This window comes from Semicossyphus pulcher, unplaced genomic scaffold, assembly GCF_022749685.1.
Source record: "Semicossyphus pulcher isolate SPU_LCO1_2020_fin unplaced genomic scaffold, fSemPul1.0.p SCAF_20, whole genome shotgun sequence".
Classification (NCBI taxonomy): domain Eukaryota; kingdom Metazoa; phylum Chordata; class Actinopteri; order Labriformes; family Labridae; genus Semicossyphus; species Semicossyphus pulcher.
In genome coordinates this window covers 10,761,724-10,776,785 of record NW_027211694.1, presented here as the reverse complement: position 1 = coordinate 10,776,785, position 15,062 = coordinate 10,761,724, and the positions used below count along the sequence as shown (strand labels likewise).

At 40.6% G+C, this 15,062-nt stretch overlaps 2 protein-coding genes across 4 annotated transcripts in view; both read left to right on the top strand.

Moving 5' to 3' along the window:
* ptpn12 (protein tyrosine phosphatase non-receptor type 12) overlaps window positions 1-8,644 on the top strand; it is a 55,288-nt gene extending 46,644 nt beyond the window's left edge. Inside the window, exons 16-19 of one of the 3 annotated variants that reach the window (XM_069670916.1) lie at window positions 2,772-2,843; window positions 3,937-3,990; window positions 4,818-4,901; window positions 5,197-8,644. In XM_069670916.1, coding sequence (XP_069527017.1) covers window positions 2,772-2,843; window positions 3,937-3,990; window positions 4,818-4,901; window positions 5,197-5,258 — 272 coding nt within the window. In that variant the 3' untranslated portion in view covers window positions 5,259-8,644. Of the gene's footprint in view, window positions 1-2,771; window positions 2,844-3,936; window positions 3,991-4,817; window positions 4,906-5,196 lie in introns of all 3 variants that reach the window. The other 2 variants (XM_069670917.1, XM_069670919.1) reach the window with 2 other exon arrangements.
* Window positions 8,645-11,910: 3,266 nt separating this feature from the next.
* Window positions 11,911-15,062, top strand: part of LOC138599409 (lysine-specific demethylase RSBN1L-like) — a 43,893-nt gene continuing 40,741 nt past the window's right edge. Inside the window, exon 1 of the mRNA XM_069671077.1 lies at window positions 11,911-12,584. Coding sequence (XP_069527178.1) covers window positions 11,939-12,584 — 646 coding nt within the window. The 5' untranslated portion in view covers window positions 11,911-11,938. The remainder of the gene's footprint in view (window positions 12,585-15,062) is intronic.

Here is a 15,062-nt window from a genome sequence, read left to right as displayed (position 1 = left end):
TATTACAAATGAATAAAATAGAACAATAATGATCATTATATTGTCAGTCAAAGGTATGCTATTCATATATTATTAGTAACCGAACACATTGGCAACAAAAGCAGGTCTTTACTTGACTGACATTAACCTGCTCTACAATCAACTTATGTTTCCTAAAAATGGTGAAAAACTAAATGAACTCTGGCCTAATGTTAAACTAATCAAGGTTCTTATTTGGGCTTACTGAGGGCAGCCTTAAACGCAGCAGAAGACACACTATCAAAAATATAATTCACAATGATTGGGACTTCTTTAGACATGGAGTTAAAACAGTTTCATAAAAAGCTATCAAGCCCTCGTTTTTATCAATGAGGGTGGACTAAGTAACAGAATTACCTCTCATTAAAATGCATTAGAGAGACTGCAAAAAAGGCCCCACGAATGACATTAAAAACCTGTATGAAAGGGAGGCTTTATTGCTTCACTCTGTATTAAAGTCGAGGTGAAATGAAAAAAGTCATTTTAATCCTTTTAGATCACATCCCTGGTATTTTTGTGCATCTATTTGACAATATAGGCCAAAAAAAATACAGAAAATCCATTTCTTTGTATTCTTATATTAAAATCCGATCATTTTTTCTTCCTGTAAAAAAAATAATCCTGTGTGCTTACGTAGGCTAGAACCAAACCATTTCAACCAATCAATCTGCAACATTTAGCCACAGAGCACCAAGAACGTTCGGTCAGTTAGCTAGCTACTGCACTGTGGAGAACGTCTGTCTACGCCCACTTATCAACAATCAAATCAAATCCTTCTAATGATATGTCCCACGTGCACGTCCTGTTTCACTCGGAAATAAGTCACGATACGGAAGCTAGATACTCTCGAAATGCCGTTTCAGCTCAACTTTAAAGAACAGCTTGCTAAAACGAAAGTGGTCTATTACAAAGTTTCATCTAAATGAGGTTATTTTTCATGTTTAAAGGGAGGGTATTATGCTAATTTCAAGCTTCATATTTCACTCTGTGGTACCTGTGGTGTAGCTTAGCATAATTTACAGTTTAAAAAAACCTTATCTTTCTCACACTGGCGCTCTGTGCAGGCCCTCATACAGCCTCTGCCTGAAAAAACTCACTCAGCTCTGTCCCTTTAAGAAACTCCGCCCCTACAAGTCTGCTTTCTTCTGATAGGCCAGCTCTCAGAAGCCTGCTGAGGCTGCACTTTGTGACGTCACAAAGTGAAGTGTGTAGAAAAAACTGTCTGAACGTTGCCTGCCGTTCACAGCAGCCTGCAGACTGAGCTGAGAAGCCTGGGAACATACTTTTACCTACAGATGTCTTTTACCAACATTGTAAAATTATATATATGTCTTAAAATGTGCCACAGCCTAATACCCCCTCTTTAAAAAAACACTAGTATTCTTTAATTAAAGCTTAAATGAGTGACCGTAGATCAGAAAATTAGCCATAAAGGACACATATTTGTAGTCAGTGGACTGCTCTCACAAAAAAACAAGGCTAACATATATTAAGAATATCATACTAAAAGACATAAAATCATCAAAGGTGATATTTTGAGGATACAGCCAAAGGAAATGTCAGCTGCCTCCTCTCCTACAGCTGAATAGAAGAAAATATAATGAATAGGTCAGGCTGCCTTGACAGTATTAGCAGGTCTTAGTAATAAAGAGACAGACGCTCTCATGGTCAGTAATAAGGTCATTAAGACACAGTGACTTCTTGGATATAAAAAGGGACAGATTTATTTTAACTGGACTGTAGTTTAACTGTATTTAAGGCCCCATAAAGAGTGTGAAGTATTTCTCACACCTAATGTCAGTTATTATCCATCTTTGCATACACACTTCCTTTGTTACATGTCGGAATGAGACCTGAAACTAACAAATGCAAACGGCTGTTATTTGTAGCGTCAGTATCAGCGTCGATACAGTTCTCAGTCACCGGCATGCAAAAACCACGAGTGACACTTTTAATTACACGGCGCAGCTAATAAACACATTCCACTGTGAATACAAATATATGTGCTCCCTCACAATTTAATAAAAGACCGATGGAAAAATAAACACTGTCATGATTAGGGGTGGGAATCGCAGGGTAACGTGATACGTGGCCCACAAAAAAACAAATTAGGACACCAGCCTGTTAAGTTTTTAGCACAAGTCAGGACGGCAGTATATTGCCGTATCTATATTTTGTCCCACGCGTAGTCATGACTTATAGCATTAAAATTGCGAATTAAAGAGCAGTTATTGCCTATATTTAGATATGACAAAGCCAAAAAGATAAATAATGACATTAACTTATGATAAATAAACAGTACAAATGTTTAATATTTAGCAAGTCGGAAAAATGATTAGTGTGTTTCAAAGTAATAGAGATAGTTAACATAATTTAGTGGTCAAACACAAAGCCCTAATATTATGAATTATAACAGGAAGAACTCAGCAAACAAGGGAATAAACATTACATTTCTAAGCAATGAGACATAAGACAAATTTACACATTGATAATGATGATATTTTTTACCCTCATCTTCCCAATACAAAGTCATTTTAAAATACAGTCAAATATGTGTCCAGACTGCCCATTTAGGTTGTTTTGAATTTGCCTTTCAGGGTGAATTAACACGTTTACTCACATCAGAGCTTATCAGTTAAGAGTTTCAGCATTTGTTTTTTCCTTTGCATCGTTGACATTTTACTGCCGATCTCTTTGCCTTTCTTCTCGGCCAGTTATTAACCTTCCATTTGACCTCTGACCTCTTAACCCAGACTGCTGGGACAGCGACGACTCCCCTCCCCCCCTCCCTGCGAGAACCCCCGAGTCCTTCATACTGGCCACAGGTGCGTTTGCATTGGTCAAGATTTGCTGGTGTGTGCTGGTGCTGTGGATCCACTGGTTCACATCCTGGATGGTGTTCTTTTATGGCTGGTGAAGAAGAGACGTTGTGTCAATGCAGTGGTTGTGTGCAGCAGTCGGTAACTCCTATTATCTTGTACTCCTACAGTGCATGAGCAGGTAGGGCCTCAGTCTCTCTCATCCGCACTTCAAACACACAGACAGACGCTCATGCTGCAGGTAGACGACCTGATCTGGCCTCGCTCTCACAGGACGGTCTCTGAAATAACTGGGCCCACCCTGCTGCCTACTGCTGTTTCTCCCTGTGTAGTGCTCTGATATCAGAAGGGAAGAGCATTAATATGTCTCACTCCAGACTTACATTTTCTCTTATATCTTTTATGAGAGGCTTTTACAGTTTTACAACACAAGGGGGCGCCAGTGTGGCAGTATTTCAACCATCTTTGAATCAGACTATGGTCAGCGACAGCTGTGTCCCAATCCATTTTGCATACTTAAAAAAATAGATTATAATCAAAACTGGAAGTATGCGTTCTAGAAAATATATATATTTAGAGTATGCTCTTGACTGGCCTTAATGTCCCACAATGCTTTGCACACAGGAAATTATAGATGGTGTGGAAATAGCCCTTGAAACCACTGAAGTGTCTAGTCATTTGCATGTTTTGTATCATTTTCAGATGGTATAAAATAGTGAAATGTGTTATTCTTTTGTGTACTTGCTGCAAAAACTGTGTACTAGAAAGGTTAATGTGTAGTACATACTTGGTATAGTTAGTACGCAGTGTGAATTTGGGACACAGCATATAGATGGATGACTAAGAACTTGGTCTTTAGGCTTAATATCATCTCTTCTCCTGTTTCGTCAATTGTCCCCACTGTGAGGCTGCAGCAAGGAGAAAAGGGTGGTTTAATGGAGGCATTTACTGTGAAGCACACTGAGCTTTATAGGACATAAAGTGTATGAATGTGTGGGAACGTGAGTCCGATGTGCTTAATGTCTGTGCATATTTAATTCATTCGTCATCACTTATTCCGTCTTGTTAAAGTCCCTCTCTCTGTGGCTCTCTCCGTCAGACCCTCTGGAGCTGAAAACGACAGCTTCAGCAGAATGGAGCGGCTCGCATAAAGGTACGAATACGCACATGCATCGTTACCTGCCTGTTTATCTGTGTTTGTCCGTCCGTGTTTGCGTGTTTTCACAGCTGAGCAGAGCAGAAAAAAACAGGCCGTCAGTGCTTTACAAATTAGCCGGCGCGCGATAAGACTGACAGCGTTTGTCAAAAGGGCAGCCGTAGGAGCGCGAGAGCGAGAAGTAACAAGGAAAGAAAGAGATACAGAAAGTGAGAGAAAAGGGGGAAAAGATAAAAAGCTGTCTGTGGAGAGGTGAAGTGAGGAGTGTGTGTGTTCTTATCGGCGCTCTGAGGAGTGAATGATGACGGTTACTGCCAATTTATTGCTTGAATGGTTCTGCTGCGTGTTGGGAAGGAACAATCGAAAAGGAAAGAAAGTGTTGCGATATTTTACTAGCTATGAATATTATTCTTTAGTAGCATTTCTACAGGATAAAAAGACGGTGGTTTCTTTTATTTTCCCTCTGATAGGCGGCCTGTAAATGTCATGAACTATGTCGAATTTTGGCAGACAAATCAGCTCCCATATTTATGTATATATTCCCCGCACATGTGGGTGTAATGCTGTGTTTTGCGCACTTTAGGTTGAAGGTGCAGTACAGCTCAAATGCAGCCAGATTCCAAAAATATATCACATTTATACCCTGTGCAAAGAGACAACAAGCTAGATTGATGCTATAATATACTATATAATAATAGGCTTGTAGTATCTTCCTTTATGCATTTAAATAGGCCTTTCATCCCTCAAACTTTTAAACGCTGGAGCATTTAACACCACGTCATTAATCTGCCTCTGTGTGTGTGTGTGTGTTTGCTTGTGTGTAGATGTGTCAGATTGTATTAAGAAGACGTCTCCAGCAGACCCTGAATCAGCCTGCACCACGGCAACAGACAGCAAGGCAGACCTGGGTGGGTAAGTGTGCTGCCTTTACATGTTTCGTCAGTGAATATTATTTGCACATGTAATGACTTTTTAAGTCTCTGTGCAGAAAAACTTTGCTGACAAACACGGTTTTTATTTATGTCATCTTTTTTTCATTTGCTTCTGCTGATTGGAAACGTAGCTTTGGGGCTGCATGTGCAGAAAATATTTGATGGTTTTGAGACCAGGCAGGTTTTTTGCTCCTCAGGGGGGGAGACATTTCTGGTTGTATTTTAAAGCAAAACAAACCCAGCTAAGATGTTTTTGTCCTTCTTCCGTCAGGGTTCGGTAACCGCTGCCTTCAGCCCAAAGGCCCTCGAGAACCCCCGCTGGAGTGGACGTGATGGAACGGTCCGTCCGCGCCGTCCGCCATACAGCGTCCTCCCTCGTCAGGAGATGGACTCTTCCGATCTCACCTGGCTGGTCCAAAAGTTGATAGATGCTACAGAGACAGACAGCACACTTTTACATAGAAACACCTTCTGTGTAACTCTGTGCCACCTCCTCCTCTCCCTCCTCCTCCTCCTCCTCCTTCCTTCAAAGTGCATCTGTGCAAAGCAGAAGAACACTTACCGGTCAAGTGGCTTGTCCATGTTAGAAGTTTTCCCGCTCCTGCTTGCTGATGTTAGAGGTTTTGATCGTGTAGAAGCTGACCTGGGATCAGCTCTGTTAAAGGTTAAAGGATCCTGTTTTTTCTGCTGTTTTTTGGTGACTTGCGAGTAGATTTATCTTGTTTTTCTCTCTGAGCTGTAGACACATCATAAAAATTTTGAGGCCAAACAAAGAGAGATGTAGGTGTTAACTAAAAAAAAGTAACAGGAACACCTTTTTCTGTCATACCAAATGAGAAACATGTTTTTTTTTAGATCAGGAATGATCGGACGAGCTACTGTGGGAAGCTGATTCCTGAGGTTTAACTCAACTCCCAGAGGCTGTCTCGCTTCCTCCTACTGAATGAACAACAATCTTCAAAGCGAACCTAGATAATCTGTTACCCATGATGCAACCTTTTCTGTTGGGTATGTACAGGTTGCCAGGGTGCTCTCTCTCTCTCTCTCTGTCTCTCTCCCTCTTTCTGTGTGCTGGTGCTACATTACAAAGGATCAGCGTAGAAACAGAAGTGCTCGAGCTGACTGTTATCAACCTTTACTTGTTTCATGCGTCCTGGTTTCCTGTAGGATTTACTCCTTTTTTATCTGCAGTAATGTCAGCTGTAGTGCTTCTGTTTCTATGCTGACCTCCCTGTTTACCAGAGTCACAGAGTTAAGCAGTTTGGTCACTGCAGCGGGTCATAAGAATCCAGCTCTGTGGGTGTTTGAGGAATTATTATGAGTCATACCACTGTCATCTTTGTGGTAAACATGCGGCTGGAGCCTGAAGCTGCTTAGCTTAGCTTAGCATTAAAACTGAAAACAGTCTTTGTTCTTAAAGTAAAGTTTTAAAGCTCTTTAATAACCAAATTTTTTGAACAGCACAGAAACTTAAAGGTAAAAATCACAATTCTTGGCTTTATGGAGGGTTATCCACTGGACTACTTTTTTGGGCGGAAGCTTATATAAGAAGATTTTGCTAAATACCACGGTAGAGGTAGAAAAAGATTTGGTCTTTGTGCTGATTGAACAAATGTGGAATTAAGCGTTAAATTTTAGGGAGCTAGGTTAGCCCTTTCCACTTTCCAGTCTTAATGCTAAGCTAACTAGCCTGCAGCTGTACCTTTACATGTATGTATTAGACAGGCATGAGAGTTGTATTAATAGTCTCATCCAAACCTCCAAAATAAAGCACATTTTTAAGTATATCTTTCAAGAAAGTCCAAGTATTGCTTTGAAAATTGCCTAATTGTGTGGTAATAGACAACTGGAGATGCTAAAAATAAGGTCAGTAAACGTGTCATAATATAGTAGAGGGTTTTTTTGATTGACCAAAAAAAACAAACAGGATGTAGTTGCTTAAATGCGTCAGACAACATTTAAATCAAATTTCCCAACTGTGCGTCCAATAATTAGAAATGTAGAGTTCTTAAAGAACACATCATGTAATGACCAAACTCCTCCCCTCTGTGACTCTGGCCCTCACTGCTGGGACCATGAGCCTGCCTTAGTCCGCCTCTCCGAGAAGACGGCCAATGACAGTCCTCCATAAGTCAGCTTCTCTCTTCAGTTCTCTGTGTTTGTGTGTGTGTGTATGTGTGTATTCGGCTTCTCTTTGGTCTTTACACGGGACTCAAATTTTTCCTCTTTCTGCTCTGTCTTGTCTTTGTTTATTTGTATTCTCCTCCTGCTGGTGAGGCCGTCAGATGAAGGACCATGCAATTCTTCTTTATTATTAAAGCAGCCAGTTTACGCCTGAAAGTCTTACAAGACTTGACAGATTAATATAAAGTCTCCTCTTCCCCAGAAACAACCCTTTCTCTACAGACACGACTTGTATTGTTTCTCATCTGATGGCTGAATTTAAAACTGTAGCTGCTTCTGTGCGTGTGAAACAAAGATCAAACAGCAGGACTACTGTTTTCCCCACTTTTTTTAGCGCTCTCTGCTAACTCCTCCTTCATTAGCTACCATAACTACACAGTATATGCATTGTTTTATAAAGATACAGAACTGTACAGGGCAGTTTAGGTATATAATATTTCAGATTGTTTTTGTTATCTCTTAAATATTCTTATTAACAGAAGATGTAAGAAAGTCAGTGCATGATGATGATGATGATGATGATTCCTCCCCTTCACACTGTAAATTATTCTGCTGCCCTCTTGTTTTTGCTCCTGGCAAATATTTCAGGGTTATTTTTTATTTTTATGTTTGAATTATATGCTTTTTTTTTTTTTTGGTTTAATTGTTTGGCAGAGGAACAGCGTCTCCCCTTTCAGATAGCTACAACAGGCTTTTCGAATAAGATTGTAATAATAATATTAATGATGATAATAATAATAATAATGGTTGTTTTTTGTAAATGGTATTTTAAAAGTTATTTTTGTATACGCGGTTGTTTGTTGCGTCACAAGTCCACTGCCACCCACCCAAACCCCTACTTCTCTCCTCTCTTCTTACGCACCCTCTCTGCCTCTCCGTCTGTTTCATTTTCCACCCATTTTTTACTCTTTTTGATTCCTCTTTCTGCCTCTCAGCTTGCTCTTTTAATATAAAACATGCAGCAGAGATGGATCTCCTGCTCTGGACAAGCAGCATCTCATTATTTCTATCTTCTGCCCCCTCTTTGGTACTTCCCCCTGCTGTTTTCTCTCTTTCATCTTCCCTCCCTCCCACCATTTTTGCCTCTTTAATTCTTAAAAGGCTGTCGGTTCCAACACGTCTGTTCACTTTCATCAAGCCTCTCGAAGTAGTCGGTCGGAAAATACTCCCGGAAGCTGACCAACAGACGTCTTGAGCAACAGTCTGTCAAACTTCCTCTCTTACCTTCTCTTATTTAGCACACGTTAGCCATGCACACTAGCCTCGATCTCAGACAAGAGCCCACCTGTGCCTTTAAGTGAGAGCCCGCCCACTTCCCCCTTTTTTTTCTTTCCTCCCTCTCTCCTCCAATCATCATTAGCGGCGTGAGTGTGAGCGATGTGATTCGCTGCTGCTTGCTCATTGCCTCCTGTGGGACTCTCGTTCGGACCCGCACCACCACAAACCCCCCCTTATGCCCCTCCTCACGCACACACACACACGAACACACACACACACCCAAAATGTTTGTATGTTGCAGAAATCAATCAGTAAAAATGAACATTAAGTAAAACACGCCTGTTTGTTTTCATTCATTTCTGAAATTGTGATACAAAAAATACTGTGCGCAAGTTGTGTGTCACTGTGTGTGCACATACAACTACTTGCACTCACAATATAAGGCAGCTAAGTGGTTAATAAATCACCTTGACTGGGCTCTAAAGCCACATCAAACACAATAATTAAATTGTGTCTCCTACCTGCTGCTAACTGCATATATAATCTAATCATGTCAATCATCCCGTGTACTTGTGTGTCTATGTGCATGTGTGTGTGCAGGGGACGTCACAGCGGGAGATCCTGTCTCACACCTGGAAGATCTGCGAGACGAATGTACGCACACACACATACTAATACTGCGATTAATTAATCACAGCAGGTGGTATAAAACAGCATCTTACACGGAGACCTTGAGGGTTCCACATTTGTATTCACTCTACACGCATAGAGAGGCTCAGCAGGTGGGAGGACACACTGTGATTATTTGCTTCTGCTCACATGTAGCCATTGCGTTTAAGATTAATTATACAGTACATTACGCTGCATTATGGCATGTTTAGGCGTTACAGCAGAGGTGGTTCAGGCTGCTTTGAGTCATTGATAAAAGCACTTGTTGCAGCAATAAGAAGTGCCTGTTTTAAAGCAATATTCGGAAGACGCTTTATCTTAAAGAGGGGGTATTATGCTGTTTCACATTTTAAGACATATATATAATGTTACAGTGTTGGATGTCCAGACTAAACGTGGGTGAAGTTTCAGATCTGTAGGTGAAAGTATGTTGGAGTAATCCCCAGGCTGCTGTAAACGCCAGGTTTCACACAGTTTTTTCCGCAGGCTGCACTTTGTGACGTCGGAAAGCTGGCAAATCAGAAGAAAGTGGGCTTGTAGGGGCGGGGTTTCTTAAAGGGACAGAGCTGACTGAGTCGTTTCAGGCAGAGGCTGTATGAGGGCCTGCACAGAGGTTTTTTTAACTGTAAATTAAGCTAAGCAACTCCACAGGTATCAGAGTTAAATATGAAGCTTGAAATTAGCATAATACCCCCCCTTTAACCTTAGACACTGCACCTCAATAATTCGAACCCAAAATTATTGAACAAATTCTGCCTTATGTTTCATCTGTTGAGTCTGTGACAAAAACTTTATTTAAAAATTGCAACGCATGCATGAAAATAATCTTTGTAACATGTTTTAAATCAAGAAAAAGACGCACTATTCCTTTAAAACCTCTCTATAGCATCAATTAATGTAATATATTGTGATTATAATATGTATTTTGCAACATAAGATGAGATCTAGTACACTGTTCCTCTCCACACTCTTAACTTTCTTTTCTGACTTGTTCGCCTGATAATCGCCTGTTTCCCACAGTGTACATGCTTCCACTCACAGTGGCATAAAATGAATAGACAGTCTGTTAAACACACACACACACACTCTCTGTGTTGTATAAATTAAGCCAGGTTGCTATCTTAACTGGGTCACTTCAGTTTTCCCATGGAGCAGTTTAACATGTTATGTAATAGCTTATAAATATAGCCAATCAGTGTTGAGTGTGTGTGAGCAGAAGCAGCAGGCTGCCATCTGAAGACATTGAAACTGTGTCAGCTCTGTTTTAAAGCCCAGAATATACAGTATAGTGTATTCCACCAGATTATTTTTAGGTGTATTTGACATTTACACACTTAGTTCATGGTGTTCTTCTCAGCTGTAAACACACACTGACATTTTATTTCAACTTCAGGCCTGCAACATGCGATAATCTTGTCACAATGTTTACGACCACTTGTAAGTTTACAGCAAGACTGCCACTAATCACGTTTAGTATTCACGCTGGGCCGTCACACACTGACAGGCCTCGTACTGAGAGCTCTGCCAATCAAGTCTGCGTGAAGAGAATGTTTTCATCTCAATAAATCAAAGTGAAAACAGGCGCCGGAGGATTCACGACACTGTATAATGATGTGGTCTGTGAGTGTCATAAACTCGTTATGCAGATTGGATGAAAGAGGCCGAGTTTATCCCTTTGATGAGGAACATTTTCCATCTCAGCACACACATGCACACGTACTCTGCACGCTTCTTTCTCTGCGCATTCTGTCAGTCACATGTTCAGATGTGGGCAGTGTGCTGCCTTTTAGGGGTCGTGTTCTGGAAAGGAAATGCCACAGCAGATTATACAAACAGGTGAAAGTGGATGTTCCTTCAGAGTGGACACTCTGGAGGAAACAGCAGCAAAAAAACAGGAAGTAATGTGAAATTGACCCTGTACACCACCTGTCACGAAGATCATTTATTTTCAGCCATATTATTATATTTATTGTGTCAAAATAAATATGCGATTATAGGCTTTATTTTAGGATTTTTGTGGTTAAAAAAACATGGGTTCAGGCTTAAATTAATGAGAACTGAAACTTACTGCCTAATATATATTTATTTGCAGATTCCCTCTTGTAATTATGGGTTTGGTGTAAGGGAATGTGTTCCAACATCTAGTTTAGTTGGACAAACAGTCCAAACACCAAAACCATAACATTTCTAATCATATCAGGCAATGAAACAAAGCAAATCCTCATAATTTAGTAATTGGAACCACAGAAATCATTGATTTTTGCTTGAAGAATAACTTTTTAATAATACAACTTACAATAGTTTCCATTTATGCTTATAGTTCACCTTTGTTGTCATTGAATGTTGGCACTTTGTATACAGGTGGCTGAGAGTAAGTGATCGTTTGATACGCCTGGGTAAATGCTTAGTGACAGACACAAGTCACAACCACAAAACACTTAAAGGTTTTGCCTCTAAACCTTTTGAGTGCATATTTGAATGCAAATCAAATTTTTATTAAAATGTATTGATTTATTGATATCCATATCAGACATTTCTTTGTATGGATAAAAGTATAAACAATCTCTGGATTCAGTTTTCAAATATAAGGGTTTCTAATTTGTTTCTGTTTTTTAATTACTTATTTAACTTGTGAATTTTAAGTGATACATTTTAACTATTCATTTTTTTACTTTTTTGATTGATCAATAAATGATTAATAACACAAATGTACTCTAAAAACGATCCGTATTAATGAGTAAGAGATTAAAAAATTCTAACCAGTAATGTCAACCCAAAACCGAACTGTACATTCGGTTCTGCTAAGCCCCGCCCCAATTTTTCCCTCTCTGCCTGTCAGTCAAGCCTTAATCCCGCCCCCTGCCTGCCTACTTGCACGTCGAGCAAAAAACAGCAACGGCGGCCGTTGGGGAAACAGAGTAAATAGAGAGAGAAGCCTCAAGATGGCTGACTCGCTGGGCTCCGTCCACCTCACCGGAGCCGCCGCCGCTGCTACTGCGGTAGCCCCGGCGGTCGCCTCCGCCAAAAGCCCGCTCGTCAAGCCGACCGAGGCGAAGGGAGCCACTGACAACCGCTCTCAGTCTTCCCGGGATTTCAACCCGCCGCCGCCCAAGAAGGTCCGAGTCGAGGAGAGGAGCGTTAAACCCAAGAAACTCAGCAGGGACGGAGGAGTGGGAGGCAACGGTAGCGGTAAGGAGAAACTCCAGCAACCCACGAAGCAGCAGAGTTATGGCAGCAGCCCGGGCTTGTGGAGCTTCAGTCCGGTTAAGGCGAGCAGCAACAATCCTCCGGTGCTTGGATCCCAACCACCGACGAACACACATAAAGTCTTCAAACAGAGCGACTTCTTCCTCCACAAAGCGCCTTCGTCCTCCAAACCCAAGAAACCGAATAAAGATAAACAGCGGGAGAAAGAGAGGGAGAAGGGGAGAGGTGGCGGAGAGGAGAAAAAGAAGCATAAACTGTTGGTGACCTCCGGACACGGGAGTAATCTTAGTAACAACAACAACAACAACAACGACATCAGCAGGATTAATAACTCTTCTGCAGTGAAGAGAGAAAATGGGGAGGTCATGTTGCTGCCTAAAGGTAGGCCATCATAGTATATTTAATTTTCGTAAAATTTTAATTGAAATGATTCATAAAGTTTGTGTTGTTTTTATTAAGTAGTGCCCTTTTATAGTTGCTTGGATCATCGTAGATTTAGCCTCTTGGGATGTGAACATGTGGCCCGGAGTGTGCAGTTGACTGCCTCCTAATTTGTCTGGACAGTCCCGTTTTCGGACTCTATAAATGCGCTTCTAAACCTTGTTAGGAAACGTTACACAATTCCATGTTACTCATATTAAAGATTGAACAGTGCTTAAAAGGTTCACATCGAGTTAAATGTCTACAAAGCCCAGTTTAATCGATGTTTCTAGGGGTTATGGCTGCCAGCTGTAGTCGCTTGTTCACCCGATCGTGAACCCTCGAGCTCTTAAACCGCGTTCCAGGGGCAGTAGTCGCGCGACCCGGTTATTACATTGTAACCAGCTGCTCTCGTGCTTCTGCGGATTTGTTGCGTAGTTACGTCGTATTGACATGAACACTGTTTTTTCGTTTACGTTAAACTGAAACGTAATAGAGTCGAACTGAGATGCTACAAACGTTACATGTCCGCGTAACGGTCGGGGTGAATTCTTAGTTATTCGGTTATATCAATGCTTAGGTATATTTATTATTTTCTGTGGACTGGTGTATGTAATAAAACTACACGCTGCTGTCATAACAATATGACAGGCGCCCGCCATTATAGGGTAAGTGTTGTTTTGGTAGAGCACCACGCCCCCCTCTGTAACCTCCGGCTGTGTAGGAAACAGACACGGAGCTCCACAGCTTGTTGTTACTCCATGTTCCACAGTGGTACAAGCAGAACATGTTGTATCCATTCCCCTCACTCCTCCAATTTACTCGTATTTTCCACTAAAATCTTATTATAACACGGAAGTAATTATTATGTATATCAATCACCCAGGTAGAGTGTTACAGAAAATTGTTTATAATAATTTTTTTCAATTTGTTGATAGAAATTCGTCCCTTTTTAAAAAAACAACAACAAATTACTATGTAATTATGAAACAATTACCGTTTAGTAATTAACATTTTAAAGGAAGACACTATAATCATGATACCACACAATTCATAATCTAGTTTTACCTCATTATATAACTAAAAAAGATCTTGAATTTAACGATACCATAGGTCTAACAACATAGGGTACATTATTTCTTTATATCGTAAAGATATTATATCTATACATAACGCACTTATAACATATAATACATTTTTGACATAATAGTAATGCTTTATATGACCAACCTACATTTTTTTTTCATGCTAGACATAAATGACATCAGGCCATTAATAACATCACAAATATATTCAGGGATGTACAATTATTTTATAAAATTAATTAATCTTATGAGTCCATGTGGAGGAATAATTAAATCTAATTGGCTGAAAAGGGAACTAAACCAAAGCAAGTTATTTTGTTAGTCGTGTTTGGCTTTCTTATTTCTGTGTTGTTTGGTTTTGTGGGTGTTTTGATGCTGTCACACCAAAGCAGCGTCTCAAAAAGATCTCTGCCTGTGTGCATTTATGTTCACCAGTATATAAGTGTTTTCTGTATTTGTGTGTGTTTGGATTTAAACACTAGCAGGAGCACAGAGTGGACAAATGCAAGTGTGTGTGTGTGTGTGAGTGCCATGCATGATGTCACCCTTTTCCAGTCGGGTAGTTTAAGAGGTCATGACACGCTCTGAACAGCCACAGAGAGAACACCAGGACGAGACGTGTTGCTGGCCTGTAGCCCCAACACGCTATCAGAAAAGCACAGCCTTGTAAGCAGGCAGTGTCCGACGTGCTTGCGTCCAACAGAGGCTGTAGAGAGGGAGACAGAACTCAAAACGGGATTTCAAAATAAAAGTGAACTTGGTAATAAATACATTTTTAATGAGTAATTGTAATCGCCAATTAGTGAGCTTTATGACTGGGTTGAAAGTGACATTTTTTCGTATATTTTTCAATCTGTCAATGCTCCTTTAGTCTTGTGATTTTAATCTCTGGACCCAGCTCGGTGAATTTAAAGCGTCCTTGAGCCAGAGCGAGTTCAGAGTCCTGCCAGCTTCAGGAACCGATTGTGCTTTCTGACCTTCATGGAAGAGAAGGCTTTCCCTACCGGGATCAAAAGAGTATCACATCATCACAGTAATATTATTAGTGGTGGGTTTGCTGTTGGAGCGAGGTTGGAGGCCGTGACTCAGGGTTACATTTGGTTTTGAAATATGAAACACGAGTCTGAAGACAAGGAAACGGCCGCATTAGGCTCGCTGATGTAGTGAAAGACGTTGTTTAACTCAGGAAGATATAAAAAATGCAGCTGTGTGACCTTTTCCTCACACCCAGTGTATTTCCATTCAGTTGGATATTAAACTTGTAACCACATGCAGTTCTTCTAAAGGTCATCCTGCTCACATTTAGGCGTAATTCAGAAAAATCATAACTGAATTTAGTAACAGTTTCCTTTTT